The sequence below is a fragment of the Apium graveolens genome, chromosome 1, assembly GCF_009905375.1.
Source record: "Apium graveolens cultivar Ventura chromosome 1, ASM990537v1, whole genome shotgun sequence".
Classification (NCBI taxonomy): domain Eukaryota; kingdom Viridiplantae; phylum Streptophyta; class Magnoliopsida; order Apiales; family Apiaceae; genus Apium; species Apium graveolens.
In genome coordinates, this window is record NC_133647.1 from 189,613,610 (window position 1) to 189,640,706 (window position 27,097).

General features: G+C 34.8%; 2 protein-coding genes across 2 annotated transcripts; both read right to left on the bottom strand.

The window, feature by feature from the left end:
* Positions 1–9,280: 9,280 nt before the first annotated feature.
* Positions 9,281–14,464, bottom strand: LOC141673900 (uncharacterized). Its single transcript, XM_074480629.1, has 3 exons — positions 14,076–14,464; positions 11,168–13,985; positions 9,281–10,619 (listed from the first exon to the last, which is right to left on the bottom strand). The coding sequence occupies exons 2-3, from the start codon at positions 11,387–11,389 to the stop codon at positions 9,402–9,404; spliced, it is 1,440 nt and encodes a 479-aa protein (XP_074336730.1). The 5' UTR covers positions 11,390–13,985; positions 14,076–14,464; the 3' UTR covers positions 9,281–9,401.
* Positions 14,465–14,597: 133 nt separating this feature from the next.
* LOC141673892 (nuclear matrix constituent protein 1-like) lies at positions 14,598–21,559 on the bottom strand. Its single transcript, XM_074480623.1, has 8 exons — positions 21,144–21,559; positions 19,870–20,079; positions 19,081–19,334; positions 18,733–19,003; positions 18,562–18,645; positions 16,490–18,408; positions 15,284–15,494; positions 14,598–15,124 (listed from the first exon to the last, which is right to left on the bottom strand). The coding sequence occupies exons 1-8, from the start codon at positions 21,414–21,416 to the stop codon at positions 14,867–14,869; spliced, it is 3,480 nt and encodes a 1,159-aa protein (XP_074336724.1). The 5' UTR covers positions 21,417–21,559; the 3' UTR covers positions 14,598–14,866.
* Positions 21,560–27,097: the final 5,538 nt, after the last annotated feature.

Sequence of the window (27,097 nt, forward strand, 5' to 3'; positions counted from 1 at the left end):
TGATAATATTTGACATGATCAAATTTTCGACTGCAAGTGATTTTCACGTTTTGATAATATTTGACACGACTGGAATTCAATTCGAACGCATGTGAAACTCGAAAAGGAAACGGATACGACACCGTTAGATCAAATGTAATCCGAATGTCATGTTTGATAAAAACAATTTTCTGTCAAATGTTAAGAAAATTTGAGAAGATGGTGATTTGACACAACTCAAATCTTGCCACCCCTATTTCGGGGCGAACAGTAAAGGACTAAACGAAGCAAAATGAAAAAAAACCAAATAAAATTATTGCTGTTGCTGTCAATTTAAGGTCCCAGATTAGTTGTTGAAAGCTCAGGCAAGAGTTAAAATGTTTGTAAAACTATATACTAGTCATGGACATAGTCCATCAATTTACAGTAGTGTTTAAAACACTACATATAATGTACAAACACTAATGACAGTCATAACCTGTCTTTTCTGCATTGAATTGGTTGTCCATTTTTGGTTTGTTAGCCAGTACCCTACTAGAAGAAAACTTATCATTGGTGTTTATTTGTCATAGGTACATAAAGATGTGCTACATTACCAGTTACTCGTATGTTTAGCCGTATAAGTGTTGTTTTATTATTTTTATTATTAATTAATTATAAACGCACTTACCAGAAATCAAAATTTTCAACTCAATCATCACACCAACTCTTTATTGACATAAGTGTTTTATTATATATAAAAAGATAAAATTCTTATATTTTGTCCTCGTATAAGTATGTAAAAAATAAATATTATTTACTTATCGCATAAATAGTATGAACAAATATATGTTACAGCAAACGCCGATGATTAACATATTTTGCTACGGATCTGAAATAAGAAACGAATCCTTGATAAGTATGTAGTTATCGATGGATAGTACTCCGTAATTGGAATTTGTTGTGGTGGTGGATTTGGTGAGCTTTAATGATGAATGTCGATTAATATATAAACACCACACAAATGTTAATCCAAAATCCATTATTAGACTTGGATATGCAATTGACACATAACCTAACAAGTGTTTGATACGTACGGGAGTGACAAGACACACTGTCCCTCCATGTTTTTTGCTATCCAGTTTCTTCTTCGTTTCCTCTTTCTTGTTTATTCATGTACAATGTACAATCTTAAAGAAACATTTTATATATAATGGCAGAAAAAAAAAATTATTCTTAACCTCTCCTGCCAGTTGTATACTTGTATGGAATTATAAATAGCAGGTGAGATACTATTCGATCTTTAAATCTAAACGGTGGTTTTAAAGACGGATATCAGCATGAGTCGATAGAATATCTTGTAGTGAATGATGATTAATTAAATAATGGGTAATTAATCTGATATAGTTCATTCGTAGTTAGTAAATTCATAGTTAGTCCATATAAATAATTTGTATATTCATAATTAGTACACTGCAATATTATTCAAGACTTATCGGCTGCCAAATTGGTCGATTTAGGTACAAAATCGGTTGGTATTATACCAGAAAAATCATGTTTCTGGTAGTGGAAACATTGAAACTTGATCGAATATTAGCTCACTTGTGTCATTCCATTTGAAAATTATAAAATAAATAAGTTTTGTGAAATAGCATCATTAATTCAAAAACTGAGGTGGTGCATAATAATGACAGAAAATGTAAAATGGGTTTGTGAATTCATCCCTTTGATGATTTGAAAAGGATAGTGATAGTGGGTTGTGTGCATGCTCACTTGAAATGGAGTAGAACATTTGGTTCACTTATACAGACTACAGAATCACCACATATATTTTGTACGTTGATTATACTTGCAAAATAATACTCCTCCATGTTTAAAGAATAATAGTGTATAGGTTCATTTTGCAACCAAGATGACCAAACAGATCATTTGCGAGTACACAGGTGTTACTCAGGTAAATGGAAATTGTGTACCCACCAGGCCACTAATTATATAGTCACTTTCGCCTATTGCCCATTTATATCCGGACGAAATTTACCCTTTTCGTATTGCTTCTCTGCTGCAACAATATAGGGTTAACTTGATGCACATACGATGAAAAAACACTAACGTCGTTTTGCAAAGGTATCGCAAGAAATAAAATAAAGAGGTTTTGGTCATTAACAAACTGAATAACATGAATATTCAGATTCAGCAAATATACGTTTGACCGGTCTAAGTGCTTCTAGACTTGTAGTACCAAATTAAATTAGCAGTGTTAAAAAGAAGCAAAGTACGTACAAATAAAAATGGATTAGTGGTCAGCTATGTTTGCGCTTGAAAACAATATAAGCAAACTGTAGAGATTGTTTTCTCTCTCACTGTCTCTCGGCGAGAAGGAGATTGTAAGCATGCAGAGAATATAATAGAGAAATGCACAGAGCTTGCCGGTGACAGCTTGGGCAACAGCAGTACCCGACGTCCGGACAACATACGATAAACATGCAGCATTTACACATTTTTGTGTATTATTTATTTGTGTCTCTATACATATATTCACTTTTTCTCTGCGTATGATTATTTATACATGTACCCTTTTTTGTAAATCACTGATCAAAGTCAAGGTTAGACCTGCAATGACGCAGCTGCTTCTGATCAATACTGAATTTTTACCACTACAATTTTCAAAATATTCTAGTGTTACATCCTTTCTTACATGGCTTCTTCTCCCAACACTTTCTCTACCTATTTACTCTACCACTATATTTGTGCAATTTTATCTCCTTTCAGGATTTATTACTTTTCTGCTTTATATTTTCAGTTTTTAGTTGTCAATTATATACTACATTGATGGAACATGCTTAGTGCATGCTACTTTAATATTTCTTTCCTTCCAATTTAATCAACTTAATAGCATTTTACACGAGTGCTTAAAAAAATTGAAGTACGGATAAAATTCCATAAATGAATACCTATGATATATACAGGAAAATTTTAGGTTAATTTTTTTTACTAATTTGTTAAAATCAGAAAAAGAAAACAGTTGATTTGATTGGATTATCTATCATATATTTACCGGCAAGACTGTACTGTTTTAGAATATTTTGACAGTGGTGGAGCGTATATTTACAGCTCACCTCACCGCAAGCAATCTATCATTTGAAAAGGGCATCAAATGAATTAGGAATCTAGGCCATGATGATCAGCACAACAAGTCCACCAAAGTGGAACAAATATAGCATGCCTGTGTGCTGATTATTGCAATGAGTGATTCACTATTTTCTCTATTATTATTATGTCACCATGTCAAGTTGTAAACCTGTAACAATTTTAAAAAATATTGCAAAGATGGCTCCGAAAAAAAAAGATGAGTATTTTATGATTTATAACTACAGTCTACAGTAAAAGTATAATTAAGCGGCCTACTTGTGTTTTTTGGGCCTGGCTCCGTTGTGTGATTGGGGTAGATTAACTATAACGTCTGGACCACAACCCAACCCAGCTGAATGAAGCATGTGGGATGAGCCTGGAACTTCTGCTACTGGGTCCATTCCATATTTGGGCTCCAACATATTTAGCGCCGCTATAGGTTCGTTCGGATTTAGGAAAAAACAAAATATTCGTTTGGGTAAATTCTGCTTTTTAAAAAAAAAAAAAAATAGATCTTGTTTTTTGAAAGGAGAAGTTGGAATTTTAAATCTGAGTTTTTCTGAAATAAAGGTACAACTTATGAGTTTTGAAATATTAATTTATATTTAAAAAAAATTGAAAATTTACGTAAAAACAAAATAATAATTTTGTTCAGAAAATTTATAATAATAAAATTAAGTTTTTAAAAACACCTTTCAAAATTTTTTAATTACTTTTAAAATTTATTACACGGGCATATTTTTTAGCTTAAAGCCGATATATGGACTTATTTTAAGCCTGTCCAAGCATGCAAACATGTCCATTACATTACTCTAAGCCTGTTATTTAATAGCCCAGCCCGATCTAGTGGTATCTCCCACCTGATTTTAGATACTAAAAATCATACTGATGACACACCTAGCCCAACTACTCATTTTTTATCTCTCTAGTGTACTTTTTAATCTTTATTTTTTTTGGACCAAAGGAGAACTGAGAATACGGGTAATAACTCTGATCCACGGTCTGATCCTTCCGACGCCGCTCCAAAATCTTTTTTGTGGTGTAATTGTGATTGGGTATTCGCAAAACAACAACGGAATGTGGTTTGAATTATGTGACGAGCAGTGTGAGAATAAAAACTCGCTTAAATAAAAAGTGAGGAATGAAATATGGATGTGGTGTGTGTCTATAACATTACGGTGTTTGAATGAGAATATAAACCCCAAATATTCCTTGTTTGGACTATTTATGCCCAAAAATAGGGTTTAGTGGTTGGTATCTTTCAATCACAGCCGTCCGTTCTGGTAGCAGATGGGCACCTGGGACTCATGGATGTGCTGTATGTGTCTAGGATATGATAGTACATGACCGTGTTATTTCTTATCCAATAACACATGTTGTTTGTCACGCGAGCTCTCTGATTGTAACTTGCACATCATGTATTGTGCTCGTTTTGGGCTATCCACGAAGATGGCCGTGAAACTCCTTTAATTATGGGCGAAGCTGAACCTGGACTAGTCCAGACGTCCAGGTTCAAGTGGGGATTCATATCTTGGAAGCTTGGTCCCGGGTCGAGCTCGACCCAGAGAAGTTCAGCCCTGTACCGCGGGATACCTTACCGGGTTACCGGTGAGGATTTGTATCCAATCAACGGGCCCCTGTTTCTATTCAAAAGAAGCACTACTCTAAATGAGGTATAATATCAAGAATATAAATTTTCTTCCAAGAGAAAACTTATATTCTGGGAATTACACGGCATTAAAGGAATAATCTTTATAAAAGCACTATAAGTGAAGTACAACGAAATATCGGAAAAATTTATAAAGAATTTAAATAGGCCGATTGTCTTGTTTTAAGCCATTGGGAGGAATCACGCCGGTGAATTACTTCAATTTGAATATATTTATTAGAAAATCAAAGATTTGAGAAACACTAGTGTCAAAACTACATAAATAAATTAGTTAAATCATATTTGACATACAAGAACTAATTACAAACAACCAGCATTTCCGGATTCGAGTAATAAATCCCTGTAGCAGAGATCATCTCCTTAAGATTCGCTCTCGCGTCACAAAATTATCAGGCATCCATGTCCAGCAAAGTAACAACTAAAAAGCCGAAATTGTGAAGTCAAAAAATACGAATTCAAAAATCGGATAAAATTACAAATTCATGAATACATTTATATATAATAGTAAATTGAAAGAACCTCCGACCAACGAAGATGCCACCGTCGAATGATGATAAAAAATGAAAACTGTCAAGAAAGTAAAGGTTTTTTTTTAATTTAGCGGGGGATAGAGTTGAGCCATAAAATTATCTTTTAAAACCAAATTTTTTTATGGAAGGTAAAAATCGAAACTTGATTTTTAATTAAATGTTGTATATAAATAAGTATTAGTTTCATTTTGACAAGTAGCGACCATAATCCAATGTTCTTATTTTCTCCGTTTATAGTGAAAATTTAGATAAAAGTGCATTTTCCGTATCTCAAGTTTGGGCGATCTACTTCTTTAATGATAACATTTTAGAAGATATCATTTACAATAATATTGTTCACATTTCATTAAAATTTGTATATATTGGCATCAAACATCAGCTAACGGCTTTAAAAAATAATACAATATTAATAAAAAAAAATTACGGGCTAATTATTATAATTAGGTGATAATCAGTTGTTAGGGTTTGTATGTTTGAAAATCAAAGGCAATTTGAGTGTGTCGTTGAATTCCAAATCGCGCGTATGAGTAGTTAAATCGAATCTTGAAACACTAGCTATCCATTTATATCGTCAATTTATATAGGTTTGGTAACGAATCCGACTTTACACAAATTTTAATCGATTTGGGTTCTTTCGTTTTGATGATTTTTCATTATTTTTGCGTCTAAGAATTGGTTGTTTGTTTGATTGTGAGTCGATACATGTATATTTCGGTATTGTTCGGTTGAGTGCTTGTACTTGTTGGGTTTTGTATTTTTTACGGTGTTCTCAAAATTCCGGCTTGAATTTTTGTCAATGGACTGTATTAGCTTCATTAATGGTTATTAGATGATATAAGCCGAGTTCTGTTGAATTATTGTTCAACTTTGATGTTGTCGAAAATTTTTTGTTGGGCTTTTGTTCGGTCATCATCAGAGATAACGAATTGATGATCGTTTATTGTTGTTGATGGAAGCATCAAACTACTAGAGTCTTATTGAGCTAAAAATCATTAAAAATAGATTAATTTTGATTCAAAATCGTGATTGGCTAGATTTTTGTTCCAATGGCTGGATTACCCGGATCCCGGTGAAATATTCTTTAACATTCTGATTACCTTATTCAACATCCACCCTTTACTCCATTTAAACCCAAACTCATTTTTAAAACTTGTTTTTGGATCGTTTTATTCTCACATTGTTAGCTGGACTTGAAGTTAACACACAAATTTTAATTAAATTTAAACTGTAGTATTGCAAGTGATACTTTTTAAAATGTTATCATTAAAATGGTAAATTGCCCATATCTCAGGTATACAAAATGTATTTCTGTCCAAATACTAATATTTAGCTTATTGCCCCTTGTTCGCACGGAATCCATGCATCACAAGAACTTATAATTTCTAATTAAAAAAAATTGAGGTATGTTATTTCAATCATCTTACTCTGTATTAAAATTTTTGGAATCCCGAAATAATTAATAAATAACAGTTTTAAAAAAAATTATTATGAACAATATTAAATTGAGATTATAAGATGGCGTATAAGACGACGTTGTAGCCATTAATTAATCAAAATATTTAATTGGTGTATTGGTTTAATATATTAAAAATAAGGGAGTTGCTCAAATTAGAACCCCAATTATAATGAGATATGAGATCTAATCTCAGCCCTCCATTTTATAACAATATATATTTTTCTTTTAATTCCTACCACACATTTCTTTCTCTCACACAATTCTTTCTTTAATCCTTTAATTTCTTCAGCTCATTAACCCACGTCTCTCATCACCCTCCTCCTGCCACCTCCGCTCGACCACCGCCCACCTGGTAACCACCGTGACCCGTTCTCTCTCTCTCCCCCCCTCTCTCTCCACCATCAAATCTGAATTCGAATCTTCCCTATCATCACTAATGGGCACTTCATCAATTTTTCATCACTACTTCATTTCAGATCGTCGACTCTTAGGAGTTTTAATTAGAGTTTTAAATCGACCGCTGGTTGAGAAATTGGTGACGTGGAGTCTCCGGAAAATACGAGAGTTCTATTCCGGTGTAGATTGATAGTGACGCGAGAGATGAAGAGAGTGTTCGAGAAGGAGTGGGAGCTTTAAGCAGTTGTGATTAGTGTTGGTTGGGGTGGTTATTAGTGGTGGTTGTGTGTTGGTAAAATTTGGTGGTATTGATCGGAGGTTGTGGTAGTCTGTGGTGACGATGATATTGGGGTGATTATGTTGTGCAGTGGTCTGATTTGGTGACCATGGTCGGATCTGGTGAGCATCAATGGTGGTTGGATGTGGTGATTTTCAGTTGCTGGAGGTGATGTGGGGGTTGTGAATAGTAATTATTGTTATGATTTAGATTTAAATTTGGTGATTTTTATTTTGATTTTGGTGGACGCTGTTAGTAAAGGAAGTTGTGAGCAATTGTTGTGGCCAGAAACAAAAGTTGAATGTGGTGATTTTCATTTTCCGTTGGTGATTTTTTGTTTTGATGATGTTCTTCGGAGTTGATAAATAGAGCAAGTGGTCGGATCCGGTGGACAAAAATCTTGGCCGTATGTGGTGATTTTCCTTTTCCGTCGGTGATTTTTTAATTTTTGGTGGTGATTTTTGGTATTCCGGTGGTGATCTTTGATTTGACGGTGGTGATTTTATGTTTGCCGATGGTGATTTTCTGGTGATCGACGGAGGTAGTGGTGGTCACTGGTGGTGGTGGCCGGAAATGGTAGTTGCCGGTGGTTGAAGGTAATGGTGGGTGGTAAGTATAAAGAAGAATATGGAAGAGATGATGGTTGGAGAAGATGATGAAATATAAAATGAATGGTCTAGATTAAAAATATATTTAAATTTTTATGGTTGAGATTATATCTCATATCTAAAAAAAAGGTTTTAAATGAAGTAAAACCCTTAAAAATAATGATATGTTAAACTTGATGTATTAGTTCCCGAAACTTTGTAAAAAAAATGAATTTTAAAAATCAGATATTTTGAAACATCTTATAAGATTTATCGATCAAATTAAATCGGAAATTTTTAGAACGGGTAGAAAACCAGCGATGATTTTTGGTTTACACTCCGTACTCAAAAGAGGCTGATATACAAAGATCATTGATTAGCTTACCAATGCATGCACCGCCATGGCAGAAATGCAGAGCAATTACTAACTAGGACTAGGAATGGACTAGCTGGCTTGTCATGGGTGTTCTTTTTAGACTACTCAAAATCTCTTTTTATTTATTCACTTTTTTCATTTACTTCTGATCCTCCTCCCCTTCTGAACATTAAAAAAGTTATGACAATGTCATTGCCTTGATCCAAGCTATATATACATTGTTTATATAAACCCACATTTCCTTATCCAGTTCATTCTCTCTTTTCACTTTCAAACCTTTTAACATCAGTTCAGTTCCTTTCTTTTTGTTTCTTCATCTTCCTTTAACTTCATCTTTAAAGCCTTTGACTTTTATCTTACTTATATTTTGCCAGGTAGTTCTGGTTACTACACATCCAATTAATATTCTGGTATCCATACATGTCAATACCTTCAATGTACCCTATCTGTATCTTCTATTTACTATGTTCTTTTCTTCTATTCATTGAACAAAATTAGCGATTTTCTTTTATCTACTTATTATTTGTTTTTTCCAATTTGAATACATTCTCGTGCGGGGATTTTGTGCACTCGACACATCGTTTTATTCTCGTTATGCCGCCCTTTAAGATACTGCCTTTTTTACTGTACTCATTAGAAAAACTTGGAATCACATTTCAATTATGTGATCATTGTTCACTGTCCATTGATAACCTAATGACTCTTGTTTATTGAACAACATTATGGTCTTGAATCTATTGTGTTAAATTGAACATTCAAATTCTTGTACTGGTTATTGGTTCCTTTTTTAGATATGACTGTTGTCTAATGGAATGGATCATGATCTTCATATCGATAACAACGAGAACCAGATTTTAGTTGTGAGTTGTGAGTGACTGGGAGAAGCAAAAAAAGGCTTTAAATGTTTTGAAGTTGATTGAAATGCTAGTAGAACTTTAAGCTTTCATATTGACAACATAAACACATACAAACTCAAAATTACTTTACATAAAAAGGTTTAATCTACCATCATAATATCCTGCCTTACATAGAAATGATAAAGACCACAACAGTCATCACCATCTTAGCCAAATAAACACACAAAAACCCATTCATTCCATTTCTTGAGTATCCCAAAGAAGCCACCATTTGGGAATCTTGATTGCTCCCTAACTTGGAATCTGCATCTATATTTTTCCCATAAAGATTGACCTGTTGTTGACATGCCTTTACTCCATAAGGCACTTTGCTATTTGATAATACACCAGTTCGGTAACAAAGATTTGGATTATCCCAAGCCCCAAAACGCCTACCCATTTTCCCATAAAATGTTTCTGAGAACTTGAGCTCTCCTGTCAAATTATTGCCATGAATGTAGATTGCACTAATATTGCTTAAAGTTGCTACTTTTGATGGGAGTTCACCTGTTAGCTTGTTGTCATTAAGACCCAAAAATCTCAGGTTCTTAAGCTCTGAAATAGACTCTGGAACTTCTCCTGTTAACCCAATGTTAGACAAATCTAAGATAATTAGGCTTTCAAGATTAGGCCAACTAAGTCTCGTTATGTCTCCGCCGATAAGGTTTCCTGATAAGACTAACTCCTGCAAGGACACCAGTGATTCAAATGATTGGGGTAGCCCACCTGAAAATTTGTTGTTGCTAAGATCCAACAACGTTAGATTCTTCAGGTTTCCAATTTGGTTTGGAATATTTCCCACAAATCGGTTCCTGCTTAAGTCAAGCTTTAGTAGTGATCTCAAGCTACCAAGTGTAAATGGTAGTGTCCCTGAGAGTGAATTTCTACTTAGGTCCAAGATTAAGAGCTCGCTTAGAGCACCAAAATTAACCGGGACTTGACCTGTCAACCGATTTCCTGATAATACTAGCCGCTTCAAGTTCGGTAGGTTACCCACATTTGTTGGTACATTGCCACTTAATCCATTTTCCAGCAGCACCAAGGATTGAAGTCTCATAAGGCCACCAAAAGTGGCCGGGATTTGTCCGATAAGGCCCGGGTTTGATCTGAACTCGAGGGACTCTAAACTGCCAGAAAGTGCACTCCAGTTTTGTGCAGGGATTGTAACCGGATGGCTTCGGTGTGACATGCAATTGAAAAACGAGAGAGATTTGAGACGCCCAAGTTGAAAGAGTTGAGGACTGAATTGCACATTTGGGGCACAGCCAAGAGAATTCTCATGAATTAGACCAATGCTTAAGGTTGTCACATACCAATAGCCATCATATATGTCACAAGCAACACCCTGAAGTATATTAACAACATAATTAAACATGTAAAATCAAGACATAAAGACAATTTTATATCCATCAATCCACAAGTATAAAAAGAAGTAGAATTCTCAACAGTCAAACAAAATGAATATAAGTTTTTCATGTTCCATACCAAGAACAAGAATACAGTCAGCATTCAGCAGCATATCCACTAAAACATGCAACTATGCAACAACAACTCTTGTCTACTTGTTTTTGTTTCTCCTGTTTTAACTTATCATTGGTTTAATAGCTAAGTTTTGTTTTCTACTAAAAATGGAACTAGTTTAAAGTTCAAACAAATATGAACTTAGTGTAGTATTGGTCTCTCTCATGTCACTACTAAAATTGACATTCAAGTTCAACTTCTGCTTTTACAAAAAAAAAACCCAACTTTTACCCTGAAACAAAGACTGAGTACAAACTGGAAAGAAATGTACTAAAAGAGAATTTCTGTAAAATAAATAAATAAATAAAAAGAGGAAAAAAATCATAAAGATTGAAAGAAAATGAAATACAAGGTAATGGTGAAAATAATAACCTGGATGGGTGTCCAACCACAAGGATCAGGGTAGAGATCAGAGCCATTCCATCCCTTGCCCACAAAGCCTTGAATAGCAGAGTAAAGAGCCTCTTTTTCTCTTTTCTCCATAGGACCTCCTTCTGTTTCAGTTTCTTGTCCAGTGCACCAGGAGATACCACTCACATGCAGCACAAATATTGCAATAAAAAGTGCACAACTTGTTTTCTTGATGTTCTTCATTTGCCTAAGCAAGTATGACAGACTCTAGATAATTCAATATGGCAGAGCAGAGCAATGTTGAAATTTAGGAAAAGTAGTTAAAACAACAAGAGTTTTCCTCAAAATCACTCTTCTTCTCAAGAATCAAGATGTTATGAAGCAGAGAAATGGAGAGGCAAAGTTCTTAACTTTGATGGTTTTTTAATATGTTTATAGCAAAGCCAAGGAGAAGAAGAGTAGCAGATTACTCAGAGGCACTTGAATGTCTTCTAGATAAAAAAGTAAGCCCAAAGTAAAGCTCAGTTATCCATGCACAAATAAGTTATTATGGAAATGTCAATAATAAAATCAGAACAGTACCAACTGAGAAAAGGCAATGACAAACTGAAAGAGAAAGGGAAACTGAACTCTCCAAATGTGTTCATAGCTTTATGCTATTTAAAACACTTTGTAATTCTCTTTACCATAGATTGGCTGTCAAACAAATAATACATATAATAATATGGATACAGTAAATGAATCAGTAGCTAGCTAGGGGTGGATCATTGGTTTGGCAGTTGAGAGATTAATGGTCAGGACCAAAGTTGTGCTTTGTGTGTGTTTTAAGGGGGTGGGCTTAGGGGACCAAATTGCATGCAAAATGGAAGAGGAGAAGTGCATGTAAATGCATGCAAGACAAAGGTAGTCTCTGAATGACTTTCTTTAATCTTTTTAAGCTGTTGGATTTTTACCAGCTTTCTGTAACAGATGAGAAAAGACAAGGGACTGCACTAAGACACTTTGGAAAATGGAGTTTTCAGTTTCCATTTTTTTATTTCTAAAACATCTTTTTTATTAATACTAAATTACTTGGCATAAATTATAAATGCATGACATGTTTGTCAACTATGCTAAAGATATTGTACCTTTATATATTGCTAAATGCTATAGTGGGCCTGTTTAACTACTACAATATTAAATTAAAGTCATGAGGCTTCTTAAAAGAAATACCTAGTATTACAGTTTAATTCCCATCAGATCTTATCTGTAACCCCATCTCTCATTTATAACAAGACCATGTTGTTGCCTTGTGGAATTGTGCTCGGAACTTCTTTTTATAAATTTTCATTGCAGGGTGCAGAGAAGTGAAAATTGTAGTAATATATTATGAACAATATCACTATCAAAATGAAACAGGTGAAAGATGAAGTGAATTATACATATCCAGGCCTTTCTTCATTTAACTAAATATATAATAAACTGAAATAATTGGGCTTTGCAACTAAAATTCAACAAGTATATATTTAACTCATTTTACTTTTTACCACAAAGTTACTTGTCTCGGTTTATGGAATGTGGAATGAGCTATTTTTTTTTTTTTGACAAAAGGATGGTATATTGACACGAAGTTGGAGGTGGTGTTGGACTATGATTGTTACAACATATTTCTTGCTGGATTAATAAGGTGAAAATTCTTAAATTTTGTTTAAAACACGTTAAAGATAAATCGACCAGGCTCCATGTGCAAACAAGAAATTAGCATTCTTATGTATTATCGTTAATAAGCGCGATGAAATATGCTAGAACAAGGTGTAATTTACTCCCATATACAGAGCACATACACTGAGGGACACAAATTGTTATTTTTTTCTTATGCAATACAGCAAGTGAGCAAGATATCAGAGAAAGAGAGGGGAAAAGGTTGAAGAGACTAAATAACACTATAAGTTATAACAGAGCATAAAGTAATTGAAATTAATGAAAACTTAGCCTTTAGCTAATTGGACCAGCTTTCACAAGAGCAGAAGATGAAGCTATGGATAGAGAGATTTCACAGCCACACTAATTAATTTTATAGTAGCCAAACAGGCCTAATAGAATGAGTGGTCCTTTTCTATCTTTATTTTCTTTTATTACTCTTTCATTCACACTCACTTTACATATCCATAGATTGTTCAGTTCACCGGATTGGACTTTTAACATAACATCTACTACTCATCTAGGTTTCATTTTAGTGTACTCATTAGTTTTACATAGGATTGACACTAGTAACTAAAGTAAAAATCTATGGTGATGGATGAAACATCTACAAGTATAAAGATAGACAAGTCCTGTCCATTCTATCCATCGCTCTCTAATTAAATACCAAATCAACTGATATACAAGTCCTTGTTCATATTAGTATCTTGTATAGGAACAGGATAATGATGTTTCATTTACTGGTATTTAAGTTTGTCAGCCTACATATACTCTGGTATAGGATAATGACATTGCATTTTATGCACCTAATTACTTGATACTTGATGCAATTAGTAGATCCTTTTAGCAGGCTAATGACTAGCTTAATGCCATCGATTAGTTCAATATAAGCTAGTTTTTCTAGAAATAGTGCCAATCCTATCTAGTCTTTGAATGAAGGATAATATGTGTTCGTAAACCCTTTTTCTTCTGTTTCGCATTGACCCGGGAATTTTGAGTATATTAACAAATGTATTTATATATATATATATATACATATACATATATATCAGATGTTCACTATTACCCGTCCGAAACGGTCCCATATATTTCATTTCTCATGAAGTCAGTAGTACAATAATAAAAATTCTCTGCATTAAATTGGTATAAATAAGGAATCCTGCAAGGTGAAAGATGAGATAGTAAGTGAACATGTTAGAACCAGTTAAGGCTGGTGAATTTATGTATAACACAAGTGGACACGCATTACCTAAACAAGAAAAGTACATGCAAGCTCCACAGAAGAATTCATGTGAACCCTTTAGCTTCCATTAAAATGCCAAAGAGCAGCTTCTGACTGTGTTCTTGCTGGTCCCAACCCTGAGTGTACAAAACTACAAAATTGGACAAACAAATAAATCTTTCTCATCAACAATCCTACTGATTTCCATTTCACTATAGAATGGGAATCTTTTTAGGCAATACTTAAACACGTAAAGAAAAAAAGAGAGAGGTTATTTAAACTCTAAAGTCTTAACCCTCCTGTAAAATCATACAGAAATTGTTCATAACTTCAAAAATCGTCAAAATAGATAAACAACAGCGGCAACATCAAAGATTTAACTTCAACCTACTTTCCAAAAGTATAAAAATAAGGTTTAACTTTGGTAAGAGAGTGTAGAAGATGAATGAGTGCTACACGCAAAGAACAGCTGCACTCATTGCACATTCATGTTTGGATTACGAGATCCTGTTATAACATCATGGCAGAGAAGAGAAACTGTTCCCAAAATAAAACAGAATGTAAAGAGTTCAACAACTTTTGCTTATCCCGAACTGATACTACTACGACTATCAAAAGAGAAAAAAGTTATACACAAATTTAACAGAATCAAATACCAACCTTGGTCAATATATTGAGAGGAATCTGATTATTCTATAACCTAAACTTTAATACTAGGAGCAATCACGAAATTTATGATAATTATATGACTGGTAACTCTTTAATTGGATGATACCGCGAGGAAGAGACCCCAAAGAACAACTTCAAAACATCTGCAATCACGTGGTTAAGAAAGTCCAGAGCTTCTTTTTTATCGACACTTCACCCTCTGATTCATCATCCAGCTCCACGTCCTCATTGAGTACTTTAAATTCACCGTCTCCGCTAGATATATTATCTACATCTTCATGCAAAGTGCTTCCATTTCCATTTTCATTACTGCATTCAGGTATCGTACTATTTACCTCCTCAGTGAACTCTATATTTACTGTTATCGCTGGGTCAATGCTCTTATCACCAGTTCTGGATGTTTTGAGCTGTGCATCAAAATAAAAGATTCATAAAACATACACAAACAAGGATGAGACACAAGCACACACAAACATTCCACAAGAAGGCTATATTGTAGAGTCGATGACAACAGATTGATAAAGTCCACAATTTCAAACCGAAGTGACAAACTTAAAAGGCAGTACCTTAACATCCCCTTCTGTTGAGAGATCTTGAATTTCAGGACTTCTACATGCCGTAACCTCTGCTGGTCGTGTTGAATTGTCTTTCTCAGAAGCTAAAACCTGTGATGAAACAAGACAATGATTTTGCACTGTTTCCGCCTTGTCAACATCGATTTTGCTTTTCATCTTCTCAATATTAATTGAACCTTTTGCTGACCCAGATGTCTCCTCACTGATCAATCAAAAGAAAAATCTATTAGATGACAGTACCATAACCGAATTTTGCTACAAACCAATCTTAAACACACGAGGAAGTATAAACAACCTCTCTTTATGGTTATTACAAGATTAATTTTAGATCTAGCATCGTATTTCCATGATTCTTATCTTATTATCTCACAGGGTTTGATATACTATTCTTCCTCCTTACAAGGTAAACAGAAATTCCTTATTGCTTATATGCAATACATATACAAGAAAAATACAATGTCCCAGTTCAAACTAATGATCGAAATTCCTTTTTAAACCATGTCATTTACTGGCAACAATGATGTTCAATGAAATTAAGAGACTGCATTACCCTTACCCAAAACCCACACACAATCCAACATAGTGCAACTTCCAAGTGAAAATTGTCTATCATCAAAAGGAATAAAAAAAGACAAATAAAGGATGACTCTATAAGCTTCTACAAGTTCACACTAAGAAGAGATAAGAGAAGCTCGTGCTGTTTCCAATTGCACATCCATTACAGCATTATTCTAAATAGAAATTTATTTCAGATTTGTTATCTCGATTGAGAAAAGGTTTAACAATGTAATTATATGTCACCATATCTTTTCACTACTGCATTTTACTTTTTCAAATCAAATTACATTTACAACTTCCAATCGTATCAATGTGTTTGCCTGATATTCAATGACATAGAGATCACTTGACAGTCGCTACAAATGATACAATTTAAGTTTTAATTAAATTAATTAAATGCGTCTAAAAGTATAGAAATTGATGATGAAAGAGAACAGATTTCAGTAACCTCATTTAAATTTGAAAAGACAAAACCAGGATTCAGAAACAGTTAAAAACCACTTAAAACCTTCCAAGGATATCAATTTACATACTACTTTCAAGTCATATAATCTTCATAATTTTCATGCAATAGCTAAAAATACCAAGAGCAATGACATCTCCTATATCATCAATCACACAGATAAGCTAAGAACTTACATCTTGTTTCGCCTGAGATTATATCGCTTTTCACCTGGAGTTTGAACAGATGAAGTTACACTTTGTTGCCTTTTTCTTCGTCCAACTTCTGAGACACTTTCTGAATGTCCTTCACTGTAATCAGCAGCCACTGCACTCTCCGTCACTCTTGAGGTCTGTGCTGGTTGTCGCTTCCTTTTAGAGGTACCAACTGCAATAATTCCACCTCTGGACTTTCTTCCAGGTCGGCGACGACCACTACTGAGCTCTGATGGCTGAGAATCATCTGGAGCTTCTGGTGCCCTGCTGTCTACGTTGCTAAACTCATCAGTGTAGAGCTCATGTTTCTGATCCAGCTCCCTATCATCATTTGAAGCGAGTAACCGAACATCACAAGACTCATTTGCAATACCAAATGATGGTTCTGGACCATCTTCAGCAATATTTTGCCCCCTCTCCTCCAAGTAACCAGCAATTGGTCTTTCATCCTCCTCTATTACATGCGCCAGCATATCAGATTGAGATTCTGAATACCGAGCAGCCTTACCAGGAGAGAGCTTGAAGATCTTCGAGGTGCATTTTTGTAGCCAAGATATTTGACCTCCAGAATTTGATGATCTTGGATTAGTTCTATCCTGGGACTTGTTAGAGACACCATGTCCCAGCTCCGATATAGGAGAGATATCGCTCTCTTTTTCAAGCAGCTGGAGATCAGAGAGCTCAAATTCCCTGGTACATTCTCCACACTGGTTGCAACTCTTTAGCCTGTCAACAAATAGGAGAAATCGGTCTCTTTCCTTGATAAATTGTTCTCGCTGAACCTTAACCTTCTTGCTAAGAACTTCAAGCTCATTGATGTCCTTATGCATTTCAAGTTGGTGCTCTTCCAGCCGCTTCTTGTTCGAGGCAATTTCTTCTCTGTCCTTCTCAATTCTAAGCTTTTCGGACTTCAATTCTTCCATATCCTTTCGAGAAACTTCCTTCAAGTAATTGATATTATTATTTTCTTTCTCCCTCTCCTCTTCAAATGCCCTCTCCCTTTCACTCATATGTGCCTCCAATTCCTCTCGTTTCTTCTGTACATCGAGCTCAAGATCCTTTCTGCGTAGCTCAAACTCATAGAGCATGAGACTACGTTCATGTTGAAATTTTTCTGATACAAGGCACTGCTCTTGCCGCACTAAAGTGGCAAAGGTTTTTTTTTCTGTTTCAAGAGTTTTCAACTCCCTTTTAATATAATCTTCTGTTGCAAGCCCATCCTTCTTTAAACGATCCTCCACAGACAGTCGGAATTTTTCAAACTTTTCTTTTTCTTCACAGATTAACTTTATCTCACTACTTATAGCAGTACTTCTTTCATCAAGCGCTTCCCATTTCTCTTCAAAGTTCTTCTTGTCGTCCTTTAGATTCTCGTGCTCCTTCAAAAGCAACTCTTTCTCAAACCTACACTTCTCAGCCTCTTCTTTCAATTGCAACTGTAAACGATAATATTCTGCCCTTTCTTCTTCAGAAATCTTGAGTTTCTTGATTTCTTCTTGAATCTTACTCTCCTGCTGACTAATGTCAGCCCTCGTCTTCTCAATCTCGTCTTTAAGGGTTTGAAGAGAATCCTTGACGACAAGCATTTGACTCTTTTCTAAATCCATCCTTTTCTCATCTGAGTTGAGTAGGTTCTCTTTCTCTGTCAAAGTTCTCAACTTTGCTTCCAGGTCTTTCTCTTTCTCTTTAATTCTTTCAGACTTATTTTCCAATAATAGCTCAAGCCTACCCATTTTTTCCTCTCTATGGATGATCTCATCTTCTTTGTATTGCAAGGCATCTAGCCTGCTTTTAATCTCCTCATTAAGAGACTTCCTTTTCCCATCCATTTCCACTTCAAACTCCTGCATTTTTGCATCAAGGATGGCACGTTGTTCATCAAGAAGCCTTTGAATCTCATCCTGCAAGTACAGCAAGATTGATCAACGAAGTTGTACCATGAGATACAAGACGTATATTGGAAAGAAGAAAAAAGAGACACATCAACAAAGCTACTAAGATCAACGTAAATTGAGTCAATAACCATTCACAAGAGCTTAAGTGTAGATACTCACTCTTTCTCTAGCAACCAGCTTTTCTTCCAAAGCCAGTAACTCCTTATCCCTCATCTCCAGGTCACTCCTAAGAGTCTCGGCTTTCTGAAATCATATATAAAAACTGTATAACAAAAAAAAACATATTTGACAAACAACAATTGCTGCAAAATTAAGAAGAATAAAACTCACATGATCTTGCTCTGTTAAATTTGCTAGTCTTTGATTAATATCACCCTCTTTCTTCTTCAAAACTGAGGTGCTCAAATCAATTTCCTTTTGTGCTTTCTCAAGTTCCTGCTCTTTCTGCTTTAAATCCCTCTCAGTTTCATTTACCTTCACCTCCCTCTCACTAGTGATTCTTCTGCCCTCACATAATCTTTCTTCTGCTTCTTGCAATTTTCTCTCCCACTCTTGCAGATCTTTTTTCTGTTTAGAAAAAGTGGTTTCATGTGCTTCACGCCTGTGGAATAGAGAGCTATTAATATAAACCCAGTTTGTAAATAAACAGTTATAGAAATGTCGTTTCACATTTCATACTCTGCAACAAAGAAAATATGCTCCTTTCGATGCAAACTGTCACGGGTCTCAACGTCTTGCAGTTTCCTCTCCAACTCCAAGCTCTTTCTATTTACCTCTTGAAGCTTCGCATCAGCAACATGCAACTTATTGTCCACATCCATAGACTTCTCCTTAAATCCAGATAATAAAGCATTTGCTTTGACCATTTTGGCCTCAGATGATTGCTTCACTTGCGCATGTTCTGCACAAGAATCGCGCAAAGCCTTCTCAAGCTGCAAAAAGGAAATTTGGACAGTCATACAACCATATAAAAATGGATAGGCTGCAGAGTGCAAACTTAAAATACAACTAACAAGTGCTCCAAAAACAGATACTTACTTGCAACAACTAAAACAGACGAAATCCATATAAGATTTATACATTTTAATGTGCAGGAAGAATATATAATTAAAGTATATAGATCACTAAATTGATTTTTTAAAAGAGCCCAAGCTATCACTTTTGAATATCTATGTAAAAAAATTCTAAGGATTCAAGATTTGGCAAAAAGCAAACTAAGTTCTTCTTAAACATAGATACACATATTACAACATCTAATCATGTGAATCAAGAAAAGGATATGTACTTTTATAACAAAAAGCCAAATAAATGATAATTGAGCCTTAACACATTAATGAGGTAAATGTCGAAACAATGTGGAAGCCAACATAATTCATTGACATTCTTACTACATAGAAGCATAACCTAGACTGTCAAATTATTTCTTTAATAATGAAAAAAAATAGTTAATAGCCAAAAGTATATAACCTCAGTAACACATTTCTTTTCCATGTCCAAAGCTTTCCTCAAATTTTCCTCTCGCTTCTCAAATTCGGATACTGAATTAAGATGTGTCATTTGCTCTTGTTTAAGCACCTCCTTCAATTCTGCTAGTGCTTCTCTCATTTCTTCATATTTCAAAGTCCACTCTTTCTTTTCCATCAGTAGAAGACCCATATTATACTGATAGTCAAAAAGCTGCAAAACAAACATGTTAACTAAATATTATAAACACTAAATTAAAAAAAAACATGGAAGCATACCAAAACCTGTTGAAGATTGAATAATCACCTAAAAAATGCAGCTAAAATGTTAATATTATACCTTCACTTATTCTCATGAGAAACAAGCACACATATTTCCTGACATGCAGCACAAAACAATACACAGTAGCAGTACATATACATACACAGTAGAAGCTCTCTACATTAATACTTTCGGCACATTAAAATTTAAAAATTAAAAAAAATCATTAATTATTCGAGGCGGATCTCATATTTATTTTGTTTTAAGAAAATATATACATATATACATCTACACATATAATTATATAAACATATAGCCTCTCTTTTGAGTTTCACAACTTTCTCAAGCAATGCACCCTGATTCTTCCTTTTCACAGCACAATGGACTATACATAACTAAACAGATAGCATACAAATACATATTGGTAAACTGAATGCACATACAGACAGTGAGACGGTAGCAATGCACATACATATGCGAATAGAAGGAAACACAATCTTCCCATAATAAACACACAGTAGCATCAGATATACACATAAGAATACAACCGAAAGTTCACATCATTAATCAATTCACTTCATAGTTCATACACACAGCCTCTCTTTCTATTTCCCAATCTTATCAAGCACTACTTCCTAATCCTTCCCTTAACCATTCATATACACATTAAATAAGCAACTATATCATCCAACCACATCAATAACTGAATTCAATTAATATGCAATATTTACAAGCACTACATCCTCATCCTTCCTCCTCATACCACAATGCACACATTCACATACACATTACACATACATACAACAAAAGTAAGCAAGTGCATCATCCAATTACATCAAACAATTAAAATCAATCACTGAATTCAATACATAACACTCGACCTCTCTTTCGAGTTCCAAAATCTTCCACACCACTACTTCCTAATCCTTCATTTACATAACACAATTCACACACAATTCATCCAATTACATCAAACAATTAAAATCAACTACTAAACACATTTCAAACACATATACCTCTTTTTCGAGTTTCGCAACCTTTTCAACAACAACTTCGCGATCTCTCCGTTCCATAGCAGCTTCATCCAACAATCCAGCCTCACTAAACCTTCTCCAATCCTCCAAATCACCAGTATCCACAATTTCCACATAATCTCCGGCCAAAAGTGACCGTGGCGGCGCCGGATCATCACCGGACCTGGCTTTACTCGACCTAGGGTTTGTGTGCGACATTGTACGTGGCGTAGTGGTGGTGAGATTGGACCAATTGGTCTTGTGTGGAGTGAACATCGCTAAACCCTAGAAAAATTATGTATAATTGGAGTTTGTAGTCGACAATGAGATGGAAATGAGAGTTGTTAGCTAATTGAAGTTTTGAAACTCACGCTGATTTCGTGAAATAACGCACTGAAGTGTGTGTTCTACTACGGAGTTAAAAAATCTGTTAAAATGAAATCAAGGCGCTTAAAGTACCGTAAAATATACGCGGTTATCTGTGGTTTAAAATTAAATTTTACTCTCCTCTATTTTTTACCGATTATAATTTTGTGTTGATGAATACGGGTGTAAAATGATCCGGCTGATATCGGGTACCCTCTACTCGAGTCTCGAATTATTTTATTTTTGTAGTGTTCAGATTTGAGTCTGATATTATTTTATTCAGATACAAATTGATTCCGGGTATTATAAGTCCATATTCAAATTAGATATGAGCATACGTCGTATTTTTCTTTTTCTAATCGGATAGTTTGTTATGTATCGGATAAAAGTCAAATATGATCCACCAATTTATATTAATTTATATTATATAATGATCATTTTTTCTAAAATAAATGTAATATCATAAATATACGACTAAATTGCACTTTTGATACTTGTAATATTTTACATTCTCACTTTGATGGTCGAATCAAAAAACTCAACATATGCATGGCTAATTGTGCTCTTACGATGCATTTTGGGGGTTCCGAACATTTGTCGTTAAAAACTTAACAGAAAGTTAACGATAGTGAGGGTAGAAGGGTCAAAATACATTTGTAATCCTTTTTTTGTGTATATTGTGTATATAAACTTCTGCATCATCTGAACTCCATATTAACATTCATGGCCTCGTGACAGATAGGAGCACTAACATTAGAGTAAGAGTTCCACTAAGAAAGAGGACTTTGCGCGCAAACTTGAGGCCTGGCGTATCTGGCTGGCGCTCTAGCACTAGATAGAATAATAAAAGCTCCATTAATTATTAGGTCTCCTTCCAATGCCTCCATCTGTGCGTATTGAGTTCAACTCTCTTGGTCACCTGGACATTCAAACCAAACATGTAAAATATAGGCACAATCATAATGATCTATGTATCTTTTATGAATAGTCTATTTTTGTATTCTTTGATTTATCAACTAACCTCTTTAGCAAAGGGGTTTGATTGTGCAAGCTATCTATATTTATTTGGATGTTGATTGCAGGATTAGCTATGCCTCCAATAGCATACATTTTCCCGTAGGTATAGTCATTGTTCACCACATGAAAGTTTCCAATCCTACACTTGTAAATCAATAAGGATTCAGAACTAGCACCAGTAAAAGATGATTAATCACCATTTTTTCGAAGTTAAACCCAATGATCCCAGAATTAATCTACCTTGGCATTCTCTGCATAAGATCTTCACCAAAATGGTTGTAAGCAATTATAACATGCATAACCTTATATCTCTTGTGTAGGTGTGAGTATAGCCTAATAGCATCACATGTCAATAAATACTAGTTAAATTAATTAGGCTCCAATAAGGTTAAGAATAATGAGATAATTATGCTTCAGCATCTAGAGACAACAAGGCAGTTGACTGTTTAGTCTTGAAATGAACTGAAATATATTCGATCTTTGCATGGATTTTGGATTTCTGGAAAGGTGAGAAGGCTACAATATACTAAGGTTTTGGGTTGACCTTCCGAATCCAGATGCCCCAAATATAGAGCATCTGATCTATTGTAGCCATTCCATATTATGCCACTCCAAGGTTTTTGAGAGCCTTAACATTTCTGCTGGGGTAATATTAAGGACCTAAGCTGGGACTTTCTTAGGCATGGGCCATGGCTGGCTCTAGTACTACAAGAATTGGTATCTTATGATTGATACTACATAATCTGAATTCCGAAGGGCTGTTGTTGGAAGAACACACACTAGTGATGTTGTGTTTTTTATGTTTGTTGAGAGCTCAGTTTTTAGTATGTTTGAAACTGACAGGGTTGGAACCCTAGTGAAAATTTTATCATCCTTGTTAGAAAAATATATGCAAATTTATGAAAAATCATTTCTTTTAACTTTCCACAACAACCACAAATCTGATGATGCATGTTCGACTTTTTTGTTTCATAAGCATGCTGGAATCGATAAGTCTGTGCAGAGATGATCAACTTGATAAGTATGTGCATGATGCATGATCTCTTTAAATTCTTACTCTCTACAGAAGACACGTCTGAACAGATAACGATTCTCTATGATTCACATAGTGGTGATTTGTTTGTTCTCATTGATTCACTTGATAATGTAACTCTAAATCAGCACTATGGATAAGTACTATGGGCAGTCTGACAATAACATGAAACATATTAAATGCATGCATCTCCCGTTACCAGTAGAGCACTTGGTAAAGGCACGCGTATTTCTAACATGGAGTCTTGGTATGTACTGATAGTAATAATATCACTATTTTCTGATTTCAGCTGAAAGATATATAAGATATTTAAAATTTTAGATTTCAATGTTTCAATATAAGGATAAAGTGTTTCTAGACAGAAAATAGATACAAAAGAGCTGTTAAAAATATGTTTTGCCCCATCTACCCTCGTGACGGTTAACATTATGTTAAATTTTTAACGATAGATATTCGGAGCACCCAAACTGCATGAAAAAAGTGGGATTAGCCATGCATATGTTGACCTTTTTATTTGGGCCACCAAAATGAAAAAGTAAAATATTCCAGGTACCCAAAGTACAATTTAGTCTAAATATACTTAATAATCACAAATTTAAAACTTAAATAAATGATGGATTAAGTATATACTATTATAATTTTTCCATTTTAAAGGTGGGTAAATCATATTTAGTAAACAATTATATTTATATAAGATATTAATTAATTATAAATTTATATTTACTTAGAAATGTAATGATGTTAAATTTTAATCATATTTGGGTTTTAACCAAATACGGACCACTGATCATATTCGGGTAGGATCATTTTATATAAAAAAATATGAAAATAATCTGAGCGGGTACATAAGTGCTCGTATCAGGGATCATATTTACTTCGGGTATATTTTTTACGCCAGATTTGGATCATATTTAAAACGGATACGATATATATATATATATATATATATATATATATCATATTTTCGAGCCAAAAATCAACCAAGATACCGGATAGTCCAGATCAATTTACAACCCTATTGATGAAAGAAAAAAAAATAGGATTTTACTAGTACATGTTCTAACAAATTTTTCGGGGTTGAGCCATAATTGAAACCGAAACCTGGAACGGTAACAGATAAGTTCTTAAACACTTCAGATATCTCATCACGCTCATCCTCTACCTTTTAGTATATCTCTTTAAATGTGTACACAATTTTACAAATTATAATATGAAATTTTATAAATTATAATATAAAAAATAGGGTGTATTAATTGATGTATTTATAATTAGGGTTCGGGAGCTCAAGGCCTTCAATGGTTGTTTTCGTGTTTCGTAGCTTAACTCTGCCTTTACGAAATGCCTGCGTATCTCTGTGAATTAGAGAATCAAGCCAAAAAATGTAGTTCTGAAAAAAAGGTGAGACCCCTTATATATATGTTGAAAGCCCTTGAATTGGACTAGGGTTATGAGACTTGCGGGACAAGTCTCAGAATTTGGATAGACTTTGGAGTCCTATAATAATGGAATCAGACTCCTTGTTGGTTTAGGTGCCCTCTAGGCTATCTTCCATAAAAGTTATATTACTGAATGGACTTATTTAACTGTTAATCCTCTCTATTTATCAATTATGAAATTAATAAATATTCAGGGCTATTGGGCCTTCTTTGTTCCATCATGCCTGATCAATGTATTAACTTTCTTGGGTCTGATCAATGTGTTAACCTTCTTGGTCTGAATGTCATACATGTGACATTTTTTAATGGGCCTTTTAGTCCTATATGTAATTAATGCATCATTAATAACATAATCAAGGTTTATTTTATCCCCTATCATTTGCCCCCCAACTTTTGAGAAACCTTTGTAAAATTTTCGCAGAAGTCAAAGTTTGTACCTTTCCTGGTTATCATTTTCTCCGTAAAGTGTGGAGCGACCTACACATTTACAATAATTTTCCCATTGGGATCCATCCCTACGGGCTTCCCTAATTTTCTGGGATTTTTTTGTGTACCCTCTGGTATTTTTAATGATTTTTCCTCAATTTTTAGGAATATTCCGATACTCACAGGTATTTTTCTTTTATTTTTCTTTTATTTTTCAAGAATATTTTATCAAAAATTATTTTTAAAAATTATTTTTCAATTTTCCTGAATTTTTGGGATTTTTTGCTTGTTTTCGCCTATTTTTTGGGAATTTTTAGTAATTTTTCTAAGTTTAGCCCATTTTCTGATTAATTAAATAATTAGAAAATGGGCTTTTGTGGTGCCATGCATCCTAGGCGTGGGTCACCCCCGCCTCGAAGACATGTTACCAACAACGCTCAGGAACATTATCTCCTAGACGCTGTTGGCTTTCTCCCCTTACTTCCTAGGTGTGGGTCACCCCGCCTAGGAGACATCTTGTGTACCACGCCTAGGAATTTTGTCTCCTAGGCGTGGTTGGGTTTCATTCCTCCATAAATCCTAAGCGTGGGTTACCCACACCTAGGAATCAACCATTGTACCACGCCTAGAAATTATGTCTCCTAGGCGTGGTTGGCTTTCATGCCTTAATAAATCCTAGGCGTGGGTGACCCCCGCTTAGGAAGCAACCTTTGAACCACGCCTAGGAATTGTGTCTCCTAGGCGTGGTTGGATTTCATGTCTTAATAAATCCTAGACGTGGGTCACCCTTGCCTAGGAAGCAACTTGTGAACCACGCCTTCGAATTATACTTCTTAGGTGTGGTTGGGACCTTCATTCCTTCAATATATCCTAGGCGTGGGCAACCCCCGCCTAGGAGACATGGTTTTAACCACGCCTAGGAATGATGTCTCTTAGATGTGGTTTGACCTCCTTTATCCTTCAGTATATCCTATGCGTGGGTAACCCCCGCCTAGGAGACATGGTTTTAACCACGCCTAGGAATGATGTCTCCTAAACGTGGTTTGACCTCCGCATTTTGTCCTTGTGGTTTTTTCACAAATTTTAGGTTTTTTGGCAAAGAATATTCTAGATCCTTCTCGAATTTGGTAGGATACTCTAAAATTCAAATTTTATGGGCTTGCTGCCCTGTCAGACCCATTTCCTTTGGCCCAACAATAGTTGAGCTTCCTTATGGAGGGCTATATAAAGAGTGGAGTGTGAGTTCATTTCTCACACTTCTCTTTCACAAAAAATTCTCTCCTTACTTCTTTCTCTCTACAATATTTTTTCTCCTTCTTTGCCACCACAAGGCGATTTCCGACCTTTTTTTCATCTATAGTTATTGCCATCTTCTGGGTTTTCTTTGAATATTCCATTTGAATCTTCATCTCCTTCCCCATCTTCAAGGGTTTTCTGGGATCTCAAGCACTCTTCACAAGAATTTTAATGGCGGACTCCGACTCATCCCACTCCCAGGTTCCTCAAGCTGCTCCCCGTCCTTCTAGGGCTAGCCGAGGTAAAAAATCTCTAGTTCACTCTTCAGTTATTTCTCTTAGAAATCTTTTAATCGAGTTTGGGGAAGCCTTTCCTAATATGTTACACTTAGATGCATATAATTATTCTTCTAGATTTGATTCTGAAAAAGTAGGCACTAAAGC

Coding starts and splice junctions, on each gene's coding strand:
- LOC141673900 (XM_074480629.1), bottom strand. CDS start 11,389: ATGAAGAACATCAAGAAAACAAGTTGTGCACTTTTTATTGCAATATTT. Junction 10,620..11,167: donor GTGGTTGGACACCCATCCAG/GTTATTATTTTC, acceptor AATATACTTCAG/GGTGTTGCTTGTGACATATA.
- LOC141673892 (XM_074480623.1), bottom strand. CDS start 21,416: ATGTTCACTCCACACAAGACCAATTGGTCCAATCTCACCACCACTACG. Junction 19,004..19,080: donor CATATTTTCTTTGTTGCAGA/GTATGAAATGTG, acceptor TCTATTCCACAG/GCGTGAAGCACATGAAACCA. Junction 15,125..15,283: donor CAACAGAAGGGGATGTTAAG/GTACTGCCTTTT, acceptor TTTGATGCACAG/CTCAAAACATCCAGAACTGG.